General features: G+C 45.4%; 1 protein-coding gene across 1 annotated transcript in view; it reads right to left on the bottom strand.

Annotated features, from left to right (window-relative positions):
* Window positions 1-1,071: 1,071 nt before the first annotated feature.
* ADCY7 (adenylate cyclase 7) overlaps window positions 1,072-14,281 on the bottom strand; it is an 87,124-nt gene continuing 73,914 nt past the window's right edge. The window contains exons 18-26 of the mRNA XM_072632175.1: window positions 13,412-13,498; window positions 10,402-10,598; window positions 8,809-8,902; window positions 8,143-8,298; window positions 6,727-6,873; window positions 5,159-5,266; window positions 3,717-3,831; window positions 3,013-3,137; window positions 1,072-2,089 (exon numbers count right to left, since the gene is read on the bottom strand). Coding sequence (XP_072488276.1) covers window positions 1,943-2,089; window positions 3,013-3,137; window positions 3,717-3,831; window positions 5,159-5,266; window positions 6,727-6,873; window positions 8,143-8,298; window positions 8,809-8,902; window positions 10,402-10,598; window positions 13,412-13,498 — 1,176 coding nt within the window. The 3' untranslated portion in view covers window positions 1,072-1,942. The remainder of the gene's footprint in view (window positions 2,090-3,012; window positions 3,138-3,716; window positions 3,832-5,158; window positions 5,267-6,726; window positions 6,874-8,142; window positions 8,299-8,808; window positions 8,903-10,401; window positions 10,599-13,411; window positions 13,499-14,281) is intronic.

The following is a 14,281-nucleotide window of genomic DNA, read 5'->3' as shown; positions in this document are numbered from 1 at the left end:
AACAGGCCTATTCTATTCACTTAAGTTTCTGATTTGTTAGACACCTTTGAAAGTGTTTTTGGTATTGGTGAACCCCAGCCCCTATGTGGAAAACTGAATTTAGATGAGACAAATTGAGTGGTAATTTGCCTCAAAAATGTCCACATTATGTGAAGTGAAATTCAGCATTTTTAAAACCTGTAGAACTAGATTAGAAAACTTTCCCTAAAATTATGTTGCTGGTTTAGTTCTGCTTGTAAACAAATAAAATTGATTGTCATCCACCCACCCCCACTTCCAAAAGGCAGGGTAGTACAATGGAAAGAATATAGGATTAAAATCAGAGGACCTGTGTTAAAATCCTAGCCCTAGTACTTAACTGTGTGCTGGACTTGGGGTACAACACCTCTCCTCTGTGAGGCTGGGATTTGACTAGATAACTTCCAAAGTCCCTTCAACTGGAAATCTACAATCCTATAAAAGCACACCACTGTTCTTAATGGTCAAGACACATAAAAGAACATTTCATAAACTTGGCTTGTTTCCAAAGGGATTTGAAGAATCACTCTGATTTAGAACAAGGGTATGTCTGCATTTCTGTGAAGGAGAATGTTAAGTGGGATAGATATAACACTTGCACAAAGATGAGAGGATTTCTTCTTGGGAGATTCCCCTGCCTGGGATTACTTGCCTTCTGGGATCTTCCTTTCTATGGGCTGAATGATTCTTAAATGACTCTTAAAGCTCATACTGGTTTCCATTTGCAAACCAAAGTAGTAAGGGAAGATGTTCCTACAGGTAGATTCATGCTGGATATCTTTCTCTATGCTACATACTTTCCCACTGTGGTCTGAAAAGTAACAGCATAGCTAAAAAGCAGATGGTTTTTCACCTACTTATAAGATTAATAATGTATGATGTGTCTGATACCCATATAACAGATAGGAGGTTGAACCTAATTTAGCACTTAAACAAAGGCCTTTTTTCGCCCTATATCTCTACCTTCTGAGAGAACCCAACTGAAAATGTAGAGAAAATGTAGAGCCGAGGTGACCCTCTTCGATGCCCAGTAGAAAAACTAAACACAAAATCATGGCATTGACTTCTTGGGCTTTTAAGTCGATTTAAAAAGACAGAGGACAGACTTAAAGGTTAATTTTTCCAGCACTGAGAAGTCCTTTTAAAATGTCCCATTAATAATGTATTCATTTAGAACAAACCCATGGGAACAAGGGGAAACAGAAGAACAGTAAGCAGGAACAGTTAGTAATTATCTGCAGTACCGTTTCCTTTTAAATACTTGCAACTCCATTGTTGGAAATCTAGAAATGAAAAAAAACACCTTTAGGGTTTTGGGTTTGAGTTTTTTCCCCTACTGAACAAAGGTTTTATCTGGGATGTACAGACCTAATACGGATCTCAAACCACCATCAAGGCCTGGCCCTGTTGGTGACATACTAAGAAAGTCAACTGGTGTTGGGATTCCTCCAGTGGGTGACCAGAACAGGGTCCAGGGTCCGTCCAAAGCCCAAAAGAAAATTCATTTTAAAGCAACATTAAATACAGGAATTTTCTATGTCAAATAGTGTCTTTTTGTTGCTATGAAGTCACTAGATGGCACTCTACGGTGTAACAACTTCCAGATACAGTTATAATCCAAACTCCTGCCTTCTGTCCCAGGAATAGCTCTACAAGATCTGCAGCAAGACTGTGCCAGAAGTGTGGCATCTCCCACGCTGGGGGGGCCTTGATGCCTAACTCTTCAGAAGTTTTTTCTAAAAGTCTCAGTACTGTAGTTGGTTTAGGCCAAAGGCATCGTCTCATGTCCAAGAGATGGGAAATTCTTTAAAGCAATTCCAAGCCGAGGAGATAGTCCAGAAAGTTTCAAGTGCTGAGCTCGAGCCTCTCCTTTACTTGTATAAGAAGGGCAAAGTAATTAAACCTTACAATCCAGTGAAATTCCTCAGTTTAGCCCCATCCCTTGGAACTTAGTGGTATCAGTACAGACAAAGTAAGTTCTTAGTTCTCCTTTGCCTTTAACGTTGATCAGTCCCCGGCACTCACAGGAATAGCCCAGCTTCTGGAGGATGGTACAGGTCTCCTCAGTAACCTGCAAAGGAAAACACACCAAAGTCTTTGCCTTTGTGAAAGAGAAAATAAATCTCGGAATAGAGATTATTACGTGCATAATTAGCCTCTACCAATGCAGCTCACAACGTTTAACGGAAGGTACATATGAACTGCTATGGACAAAACTCCATCACCCATTGGCCAGTATTTAGGTGATGAGCCTCTCTGGACTGTTCATCAGACAGCAAACAGTGTAACAGTGAATTTGTGCCCATCTTCTGGAGCTTACAGGGGTCTAGATCCTGCCCTTTGCTAGTGGGGTTTTGAGAATCCAGGGCTCTCTTCTGTACTACCTTTGATGGACATATACACAGACCCACTGAATGTTAGCAGCCAGTTAATCCATCGAATAAGAATGTATTAAGCACATATTATGTGCGAGGTACAGCACCAAGCCCTACGGACTTGATTTGTTTGGTGGGAATGGGAGAAGAGGGTACATTCCCTTCCATCCCTGAAATAAGCTCGTATTTATTTTATATATTCTTACATCCACACGTTTTCTCTCCTGACAGAATGTAAATTCCTTGAGAGCAAGGATCATCTCATTGTTGTCTATCCCCAGAGCATCTGGCACAACCAAATGCTTGTTGACTGGGCATAAGAGACAGTCTGGGTACAAATCGGAAGGCAATGGTTAGAATCCTAAATTAGCAGTCATCGAGTCCAACCCACAAAATCTGCAGAGGAGGAAAAGCCCAAAGAGACCTCAATTTCCTTTGTAGAAATGAGGGGATTGAACTAGACGCTCCCTAAGGGCCTTCCCAGCTTAGGGCCAGGATGAGGATGCACCTTGCCCAAGGTCACACAAATAACAACCCCGAGACTCTGAACTCCCACACCAGGATTCTTTCCAGCACAACTACCTGCAATTTCACTAGAAGCTTGCTTGCATTTTTTTACCTGGATTTTCCCAAGTTCTCCAGTACTTTCCATTCGGCTGGCAACATTGACTGTGTTTCCCCAGATGTCATACTGAGGTTTGCGTGCGCCTATCACCCCAGCTATGACTGGCCCATGGTTGATGCCTAAAGAAAGTATATAGTGAGTTCAGTGTAGAGTCTGGGTTTTAGGACTTCTGGACAGAACCATATTGGCCAAGTCTTCCACTGAAAGGAAGCCTTGATGGAAACCAGAAAAATCTTTTTCCCCAAACTAAGAAGTACTGTACCAGTCTGAATATAGGCTGCATTCCTAAAATAATGAGATCTCTTTGGGACGTGGGCATTTTTCAGTCATCTACTGAAAAATAATACCAATGGTAGTTCAAAGTCAAGTTTTATACAAATTAAGGGAGGGAAAAGCTTTCGTCTATAATCAGACCAATATAGCATGAAAATTAATTTTCAAAAACTAAATTCCCTGCTGAAATAAAAATATGGCTTCATTTAAACATTCAGAAGAACCTCCCAGCCCTTGGAATATTATCATCAAGGAAAACCACCTGGGAGTTTTAGAGAAAAAAATTAAGAGGTGGCTTTCTACCTCCAGTAAGGCTTCAAAGTGGGTCTTCCTGGAAGCAGGCTGATGGGACGTATACATGGCCATTTAGGGTTATCCCCTCTGCTTCCCTCTACCACCTCTACCACAAAGATCCCTTGACTCACCAACCCGGAGGCGAAAGGTGTTGAAGGAGTGTCTGTTGATGCCATCCAGCTTGTTCATCAAAGCAATGCTGTACTCCACCATGATGCCTATGTGGGCATGCTGGCGCTCCTGATCCTGATAAAGGCATATATTTCTAGGGCTTATGTGACCCTGGAAAAGTGCTTTTCAAATAGTCCTTCCCCTTGCTCACTACCTACAGCACTGCCTTCTTTGCTCCAATGCACATCTACCTAATGCCTCAAATAAAGCCTTTCCTGGAAACTAAATGGAGTCCGAGGTATGGGTATAGGTGGGGCAGGTGAGTTTTCTGGGGGAAGTGTTGGGTGCCATGTATGGTCCTGAAGCAGTGTGGGGAGGTTTGTCCCCTGATTCTGCCTCAGTCCATGATGCCCCAGAAAGCCGATGGAGATGGGAAAAGGCTCCCCGCTTTGAGGTCATCTAGCCAGGTAGGATGACCCAATGCCTATAAGGTCCTTCCCCAAAAGATAGGCCCAAAAGGCTCAGACTGTTGCCACTGTCTCCTTGCTGGAAGAGGGCCAACAGGGCAGAAGTCCCCACTCCCTGCCCTCCCTACTCTACAACTCAACCACCTAAAGGTTCAAGGACTAGAGAATGGCTGAATGGATTGTGATGTAACTGAATGTTACTGAACCGTTTAAAAATCACAAATCTTAAAAATACAAGAAAATGTTATGCAATGAAGTACAGTCAGCAGCACACAAAGGCAACCTGGGGAGGGAGGGTATCTAACGAGCACTAGACTGGAGTCAGGAAACCTAAATTCAAATACCTGCTTTAGCACCAATGACCATAAAATAGCAGAGTTGACAAAGACCAGAGAGACCAGCTCATCCAGTCCCTTCATTCTACATGTGAAGAAACTGAGACCCAGAAAAAGTCAAGTGACTCATCCAAGGTCAAAGAATTATTACGTAGCAACAACCACACCTACCTATAGACTGTTTATATGAGCATGTGCAAATCGCATTCTGTCTGAGCTCCCATTTCCTCATCTGTAAAATGGGAATAATTATGCCTGTCTTCCTTCACAGTGTTGTTTTAAGGAAATGGTTTTGTAAGCCTTGAGAAATGGGAGTTGGAAGGAGGGCAGGCAGGCAGGCAGGCAGGCAGGAAGGATGGAAGGAAGGAAGGAAAGAAGGAAGGAAGGAAGGAAGGAAGGAAGGAAGGAAGGAAGGAAGGAAGGAAGGAAGGAAGGAAGGAAGGAAGGAAGGAAGGAAGGAATTATGAGAGACACTGGAGGAAAAGGTCAGAAAGAAAGAGATGTGAATTAGATGCTATTACAATTTTGCCGAAATTCCTATATATAGCTTCCTTTTATAAACAAAATAATTTACAGTTCTATGACTGATCTTATTATTATTGTTCATAATTCAGATAACCTATTTTAAGTGATTATATTTTTGCTAGTTTGGGGCCATACCTGGTTATTCTCCTGCCCAGGAGTGAGGCTGAGCCCAGCGGCTGCCATGTAGGTACTGCCAATAGTCTTGATTTTCTCCACCCCACTGAATTTTGGCTTTAGCAGGAGCTGTAGGGAGAAAGGAAAGACAAAGGTCAAAGACTCTCCCTAGTGGGAAATCCGGCCCCATCCATGCTGCATCTTCAGAGGAACAGAGGGCTGTCCCTGGCATCACTGGGGCTCAAGGCTTCCTAGATAAAATCCTACTAAATAATTCACATCCCTCCCTTATGAAAAAGCAATTTTGGACCCTATTCCCATCCCCACCTCCCTATTTGAGTTTAAATTAAAAAATACAGCTTAAGGAAAAAGACAGCATGGGGAACCCTGGCCTCACACAGTCCTCTCCCCACACTGGAACTAAGTTTCACCAATGGGGAACACTACCCCTGCTGCTCCCTACTTGCCAAAGCAAATGTTACTACCTGAGAAACATTTGAGATGCTGAAAAGGGAAGGAAAGATGCATTACCACAATAACATTTCCCAGGCATTAACTGTAAAGCCATAAGTTCTATAAGCTCTGTCCTCCAGTCACTAGTGCTATGATTTGGGGTGAGTGATTTCCCCTCCTGGGTCTTGTTTTTCTCATTTATAAAATATTCTATAGAAATGTGATATTGTTATTGAAGGCTTGATAATCACATTATTACAGAACTATAGCATATTCTGTCTGGAAATAACTTTAGGGATCATCTAGGCAAATTTTATGCCTCTCTTTTGACAAATGAGGAAACTGAGACTTAATGAATGCCAGGTGTTTGCCAAATCAGACTTACTGATAGCGTTGGGATTCAAACCCATGTCTTCTGATTGGCAGACTGATGTGCTTTCCTCTACAACACAACTATAACTTTTCTAAGCCTCAATTTCCTCTTTTGTAAAAGGAGGACGAAAATACTTGCACCACTTTCCAACCTTATAGGGCTGTGGCTGGAGTTTTGTAAAGCCTACATGGCTGGGGCAGCAAGGGGGTGCCAATGTGTACAGAGCTCCAGGCCTGGAGTCAGAAAGACTCATCTTCCTGAATTCAGTTCTGGCCTGAAACACTTACTAGCTGTGTGACCTTGGGCAAGTCATTTAACCCGGTTTGCCTCAGTTTCCTCATCTGTAAAATGAGCTGGATAAGGAAATGACAAACCACTCCAGTATCTCTACCAAGAAAATCCCAAATGGGGTCATAGAGCAGGACATGACACAACATCAATAAACAGACTAAAGAAACGTAAATGATTCTTATCTAAGGCAAACATGGAACACCTAGCTGAATCCCACCCCACCCAAGCCTTAAGCACCCAAGCCTTCATCTTGGCCCCCAGCTCTCCACAGTCAATGTATATCCCGGCAAGGTAACTTTTAACAGGAATCTGAGCCTAATGGAATTAGGAAAGGAACCTAAAAGTATTAACAGAGCACAGGGATAGTTCACCAAATATGTCCCAAAGCAGACTGGGGGATGATCCGTGCCCGTGCCTCTCCCTTCCCCTCCCCCCCAGCACAGTTCCTCTGCTCCCTGGGACTTGGTGGCACCTCATCAAAGTCAGCGATGATCTCATTCAGGAGCCTCAAACACTCCAGCCCCTCTTTGTTGACGTCACACTCAGTGTAGAACACTTTGAAATCAGGTACAGAGGCAAACATGACGCAAACGCAGTCGTAAGATTGATGGTACCAGTCCTGAGGACAGTAGGGAGGCAAAAGCAGAACTTTACTTCCTACCCCCCACTACCTACCCACAAAGCCTCAAACCTCTACCCAAGCCCCAAGCCCAGAAGGACTCCAGGACACAGGAAACCCCTCCAAGGCTTGAATACACCAGACTATAAGGGGCCTTCTCTGAAGACAAGGAGATGTAGCAGAAGGTGCTCTTGCCCCAGAACTAGGACCCAGTTCTTTCCTAATTTTAAGTAATGTGTCTCTGTTTCCTCATCTGTAAAATGGGAGCTCTGGCTCTGCTTACCTCATAGGGTTACAGTAAGGATCAAAGAATATAATGTAAGGTATGGGTCACAATCATAGGTCTCAGGTACTATGATTACTAAGCACTGTGTGAAAACACTCTGCCTGGCGGGCACACAGGAATCTCCAAGGTAACATCCACAGGTGAGGCAGCTTTTGGGGTGAGGGGACCTCTGGGTGGGTGTCCTGGGGCACAGGATGAAGAGTTACACTCTTGGATTCCAAAGACTGCAGTTTAAACCCATATGTTAGCCAGGAGACTTAGGGAAAATTGTGTCATCTTTCTGAGCCTGGGATCCTCAGGGATAAAAGGAAGATGGTAATGTCTGCTCTACTAACACCAAAGGATGTCTTTTCCTAGAAGTACCAATATTCTGAGAGGAGAGCTTTTACTTTGCTCTCTTTGTGGCGGGTGGAGAGAGGGCAGGCCTTGACCCCAGCCCTGCTTCTGACACACTAGCTGGGTGGCACCCAACCACTCAGTACTCCATGTAATCCTTTCTAACTATAAGTTTCAGAGAAGATGCTTCCTTGCACATTTGGAGTCATCTCACCTGGAAGGGTTGCTTATGCCAATGAAATCCAGGGTCCACTCCCTTTTTCTCTCCTGTGTCAAAGCCTTCCTGCAGCCTATAACCCCGGACATATGAAATGCAGCCCTCCCAATCAGAATTCCCGAAAAGATCATCACTTTGAGAAACACAGAAGAAGGTAGCCCACACTCTCCACATCTCAGCCTCTCAGGTGTTATTGGGGCTCTGGAAGGAAGACAGGGCCACATGGCTCCTTCATACTAGACAAAAGGCTCCTCTAATTGACAGAAGTGGGATTTCGGTGAGCAGGGCTGGGAAAGCGAGTGGCTCCAGTCTGGTGCTGGAGCTTGGGGACCACTGGTGTCAGAGCCTGCCTCAGAAAACACCCAACAAATGAATCTGTAAATTGCCAGCAGGGTGACTGCTGCCCGCCTCTGCTTGGCCTTGCCCGCACCTCACTGAGCTTGTCCCCAATGAAGTGCTCAGCCACATGGGTAGGGAGGACGTTCTCCAGCAGGAGATGATTCACATTCTTCATGGTTTCAAATTCTTCCTGCTCCTTCTTAAATTTGTTCTTCCACAGGTAATCCAGGCGGCAGTAATAATCGATCTGCAGAAAGGCCCAGGAAACATCATCTTTTGGTTCAATGTGCTCCACCCCAGGGGTCATAGGTAGGCAGGGAGAGAAGACCGTTCTGCCCTCAGAGAACCCAGGGAGTCCCCTGCCTCTGAGTCAGGGTGAGAAGTGACAGCCCCTGTCCACACAGAGTCCCCAGTCTGAGAAAAGATGTCCCCACCACCCATCTGATGGGGGATACAGATCATAGATGGTCACGTTCACATGAAAAACTGGGATAGAAAAATAGGCCAGAAAAAAGGCCAAGAATAGCCTTTCTAAATATTTGAAAGAATATAACTTCCCCACAACATACATACACATACCCACCAACAATTGGCTAGGGCTGCCCTGCCAGTACCCTCCCCCACCACTGCAGTCTCCCTTTTTTTATTCCAAATCTGAGGCAACACCTGCAAGCCCCATCAACCCAGAGTGCAGGTGAGACAGGGGGAAGGATGGGGTAAGGAACACTGATGCATCCTAGGGCTTTGCAAACTGTACCTGTTTTGACAGCAGGATAAGAGTAAAATAAAACAGGATCAGGTAAAAATTGATCATGATTTTCGGATTTTTCATGAATTGTGAAGTTGAGCCACTAGATACAGGACAGAAAGGAAATAAAGATTCATTAAGTGCCTGCCACATAGTAGGCTCTATTATTTCATATGACCCTTACAACAACTCCATTTTACAGTTAAAGAAACTGAGGCACATAGTAGTTAAGTGACTTGCCCAGAGTCACACAGCTAGAAATGTCTGAGGATGTATTTGAACTCTGGTTTTCCTTATTCCAGGCCTGGCAGGCTACCCGCTGAGCCAGCTAGCTGCTCTCATATATGGTTTCAGGCAACTCATGCTCTCTTCCTCAATTTACTGTAAAACAAGAGGGTAGAACTACAAGGATTCTAAGCTGTGTTAAAAAAAAAAAAAAGGCTGGGTTAGGTGTGTGTGTGTGTGTGTGTGTGTGTGTGTGTGTGTGTGTGTGTGACCCCACAGAAAAGTTTTGATGTGCTTCATATTCACAGATTCCCACCACCAGAGATATATACATACAAAGCCAGTCAAATTGTCCAACAGATAAATTACATATTTATCACATTTATCCACTGCTTTAGAGAGCACAAAGCCCCTTCCTCACCATAATCCACAAACGTCCTTCCCATTTCATAGATGGGGAAAAGTGAGACTCAGGAGAATGGCTACCCAAAGGGCATCCAGGACCATAAGTGGTGTTTTCCCAAGAACTGGTATGTAGACTACTACTACAGCCATTCACCAATTTCTCTGGAAAGGAGGAACCCAACAGGGCACCAGAAGGCCCTGGGGGCCCAGAAGGCATAGTGGTGACTACTAACATGTAGCACCTCCATTCCCTCACCCACTCCTCAAATCTATTTGGGCCAAGGGGAGCCTCTGTAGCCCCACCAGAGGGCAGGAGGATGGACAGGAAGGCCTTTGGAAAGGCTAGAACTCCACCAGAACCAGAGAGGAAGCTCTAGACTAGGAAATCAGGAAACCCACCCTTTCTCTGCCACTGACTAGCTGGGGGAGGCAACATTCAAAAAAGTTCTGGACTCAAGTTTCAGCTCTACAAACACTGGCAAATCACCTTCCCTCTCTTGGTTCCAAATGCCTCATCTTTAAAATAAGAGGCTGGACTAGATGATCCCTAAGGCCCTCTCAGGTTTTAAACTGCAATTTGAATAATTTGGGGTAAATCCCTTATCCCCGTGGGTCTCAGTTTGCTCAATGGGGAAAATGTCACCTACCACCTTATAGAATTTCACACCCAAATGAGGCTGTGCTTTTAAAAGCAGAAATGATTGTACAAATATAAAAATAACTATTTTTTTTATTAATACTATACTGGTCCCAAAATAGCCTACCCCAAAATGTAGGTTATACCTTTAAAAATGACAGCTCCTTTAAAAGAAAGAATTTTAAAAGATCTAGGTACACGCTGAAAAGAAAAAAACCACCTCAAATAAAGGCTACCTTCAGGTCTTAGACACACCACATGTGCCCATACATGGATCAACAGAGCCAAGAAAGGGAACTTTTTCAAACGTGGATGAGTTTAGGGGGAAGTGTGACCTGTTATTCCGAGTGAGGTTACTGAACCCGAGTCGATCTGTGCCTAGGAATTCGCTGCAATCCGGCACTGCGTCAGCGTTGAAGATGATGAGATAGGCAATCACGGAGGCTGTCAGCATCACTACCTTCAGCTCCAGGCTCATCCGGAGGAACATGGAGCAGGCGATGAAGGCCAGGATACAGCTGTATGCATAGTACTAGGAGGAGAAAGGAGGGTTCAGGGGCAGGCCTGACCAAGGCACCCTCTCCTCCCCAACTCCAGCTCATCAGGGCCAATCTCAATACCCGTCTCACTATTCACTGAATAGTGAATGTGGTCTCTTCTAGAGGACCTGTGATTTCAATTCAACATGCTTTCCTTAAATGTTTACTAAGTTCAAGGAACTGTATTAACAGGGAATGCAAAGAGAAGAGAGAGATGCAAAATGCAAGGATAAATAAAGATAACTTAGGGAGGAGCAGAGCACCAGTGGGGGACAATCAGTGAATGGCTACCCAGTAGGAAGAGACCAGAGCTTAGCCTTGAAGCAGGATGCCAAGAGGGGCAAAGTATGTCAGGCATAGACGAACCACAGAAACGAATGATGGAAGGCCAGATCCAAGGAAGAGAGCAAAGGGGTCAGACTGACTGGAAAGCAGACTGTGTAGTAAGGCAGTATGGTCTATGGGCAGACCTAGAGCAGGGCCATACTGCCAATATTTTATCCTAGAGTTAACAGAGAGCCACCAAAGGCTCTTAAGCTGGAGAGAGGTGAGGTCACATTCATGCCATAACAAGGTTATTTTGACCAGCAGGAGGAGGATGGGTTGGCGAGTGGGAATTCAACTAGGAGGATGCTGCAACTGGCCAGGTGAGAGTGATACAGGCAGGGACTGAGGAGGGATGGGGTACATATGGGGAAAAGGAGAGAGATGAAACACGGATCAACAAAAGCTTAATGGATACAGGAAGAGGGGAGGGAAAGTGGAGGAGAATGACTGAGGCAGCACCAGGACCACTTCACCCAAGCTTGGGGCAGGGTGTGGCAGCAGTGAGGGAACCCAGCATGGCAAGACTGTCTAAGCACCGAGACCTCAGGACCAGCGAGTGCCGGTTTCTTCCTTCTACTGTTCATCTCACAGGTCACAAGGACTCGGAAAGGAGCAGGATGAAGCCCCAGGCACCGTCTATTTCAGGGTCTGGTTGTGATAGACTGGAAGCAGGGGTCATGGGAGTTGAGAACGTAGAGGACTTGTAGGACATTGGAAAAGACAGTGAGTGAGGGACTGAACTTACTGGGGAGGAGGGAGAACTGATACATAGACAACATATGGGGGTAAATGGAAATCAGGACAGAACAGGGAAAACAGGAGAGGAGACTGCTGAGTGGGGGCCTCCGAGGAAGGATCTGTTAGTGGCCTGGGGAGCATGGAGGATGCCAGCCCTTTCTCCCTGCCCCATGTGAGAGAAGCCGCCTGCCTTTAGGAGGAAGGGGTTGCTTTGCAGATGCCCCAGAAGATGAAAGAAACACTCCAATGACATCACAGGATGATTGATCTAAAAGCTGGAAGGACCCTGTGGAGGGTGTCCCATTCATGTACAGCTGAGTAGGCCAAGAGGCCAGAGAGGTCAAGCGAATTTGAACTCAGGTCTTCTGACCAGACTTTGAGCTCTTTCCGCTGCAGCACAGTAGGGGACACAGTGGAAATTCAGAACTGAGGAGGAGAGTGACTGGAAGGCCAGTGCTCAGTTTACTACAGGGTCAGGGGGTGGCCTACAGGAGTAAAACAAGTGGCTGCTCCTCCCCTCATAGCTGAGCCTACACTGATCCGGCACCCCACGGGATATGTGGGCACTCAGACCAGGCAGTTCATTTTGAACAGGGGCATGAGGTGGGGGCGAATAAGGATGGAAACTCAGGGCTAGGAGAGGAAATGGCTTAGATAAATGACAGATGCTGGAAGGAGCAACAGGATAGGAAGCATCCCATCCCATCCCTCCCATCACTGGGGGCCCAGGACAGAGCCTCAGGGGCCACCTACCCCAGCTAGGGGTTGGGAGATGATGTAATCCAGTAAAGGAGAATGGGAAGGGATGGTGCAACAGGCAGGAGGTGAAATCCAGGAGAGAGCAGCAGTGTGAAAGCCAGCAGAGGAGAGTATCCAGGAGGAGAGACATGGTCAATACTGCCAAAAGTTAGAGAGAATCCAAGAAGGGTAGGGACTGAGAAAAGGGGAAGGGCAGGGAATAAGTGATCCTTAAATGCTGATGAGGTACCAGGCACTGTGCTAAATGCTTTACAGATGTCTCATAGGATTCTCATAACAACCTTGCAAAGTAGGTGCTATTTTCATCCCCATTTTACAGTTGAGAAAGATGAGGCAGACAGCAGTTAGGTGACTTGCCCAGCATACTATTCCACAGCTAGTTTCTGAGACCAGACATGAACTCTGGTCTTCCTAACTTCATGGTATGGCGCTCAATGCACCATCTAACTGCCTCTTGGACTTCGTGACTCAAATGATCAGTCACCCTGGAGACAGCAGTTTCAGACAGGATTGCCTTTGCAATCCTGGGGGTGGAGAAGCAAATAGTAAGTGAGGAAATGTAAGCAATGAATCTAATCAGCTTTTTCTAGCAGTCTGGCAGTGAAAGGGAAGCAAGGTATCCTATATGATTAATCCTAGTTTTGTCTGCAAGTAGCTGCATGACTACAGGCAAAAATGATTCCTCTCCCCAGGCCTTGGTTTCCTCCTTTATAAAATGAGGAGGCTGGCTTACATGGTCTCTAGGGTCTCTTAGAGCTTTATGTTCTAGGAATCCTTTACCAATTCTGGTATTATCAATACTGTTTTTAATTATCCATGTCTGTAAATTGTGCAGTTTTGTCCTGTGAGTGAGAGCTGATTGTACTTTGCCAAAAGTGTTGAAAGTCAGATGGAGGAGTCAAAGACTGAGCCATGGAGTGTTCAGTTGGAGGATGTGGGATCCAGAACCCCATTTAGGGTCCATGACCCAATCCCTACTCACCGGAAGGATGGGACACGGGCAACTGGTGCTGTTTCCATGGTTCGGCCCAGTGAAGTTCGCACAAAGTTCCCCAGGGGGTGACAGTAACTGTGGAAGGCAACAATGCTTTAGGGTGACCTTGTGGGGCCTTTGGCTGGTTCCTACTTTTGGTTCCTGTTCATACCATGTAGGCCCATTACTGTTCCTTCCTCAACTTTCATGTGAACTTCAAATCAGACTGGCAGAGCACAAAAGCCCCTTTCTGGATCATGGACTCAAGAACCCTATATTCCAGCCCAGGGTTTTCCATCTTTTCACAATATCACCAAGGATAAGTCACTCCCCCTCTCTGGGTCTGTGTCCTCTTTAAAATAATGAGATTGGACAAGATGGTCTCGTCCTATATTCTGAGCTCCCCTGAAGCTCTGATACTCTTCTTTCTGCTTTTACATTCTATGGATCTAAGAATATGTCCCTATGAGTTATAGTAGCAGGGGTGTCTCAGGGAATGTGTAACAACTGATGGGGTAGGGGGAGAGAGAAATGTACACAGGACAAACATTTATGTTCAATGTGCATTATTAACATTTTCCTTGTCACTTTCTTAAATCTAGAAAATCAACAAAACAATAAATAAAGCCCTGATTTGTAGGTGTGAATGGGAATGCTCAAGTTCTCAGAAGCCAGTTGGAGTGAACTCTGCCAAACCTCTGCCTAGAGTGTGTGTCCAGTGGCAGCACAGAAGGCAGGGAACCTGCCTTTGCCCTTGGTGACCCTTCCCTAAGGAACAGAAGCAGCCTGAGCCATAGCCCTGGCAAGGTAGTATGTCCTCTAGAGAAGCAGACTCTTGTCTGCTGAATTTAAGCAGGTCCCTGGAAGGCTACATTCCCA

The sequence above is a fragment of the Notamacropus eugenii genome, chromosome 1, assembly GCF_028372415.1.
Source record: "Notamacropus eugenii isolate mMacEug1 chromosome 1, mMacEug1.pri_v2, whole genome shotgun sequence".
Lineage (NCBI taxonomy): Eukaryota > Metazoa > Chordata > Mammalia > Diprotodontia > Macropodidae > Notamacropus > Notamacropus eugenii.
The sequence above is the reverse complement of the archived record's forward strand: the minus strand, read 5'-3'. Positions and strand labels throughout refer to the sequence as shown.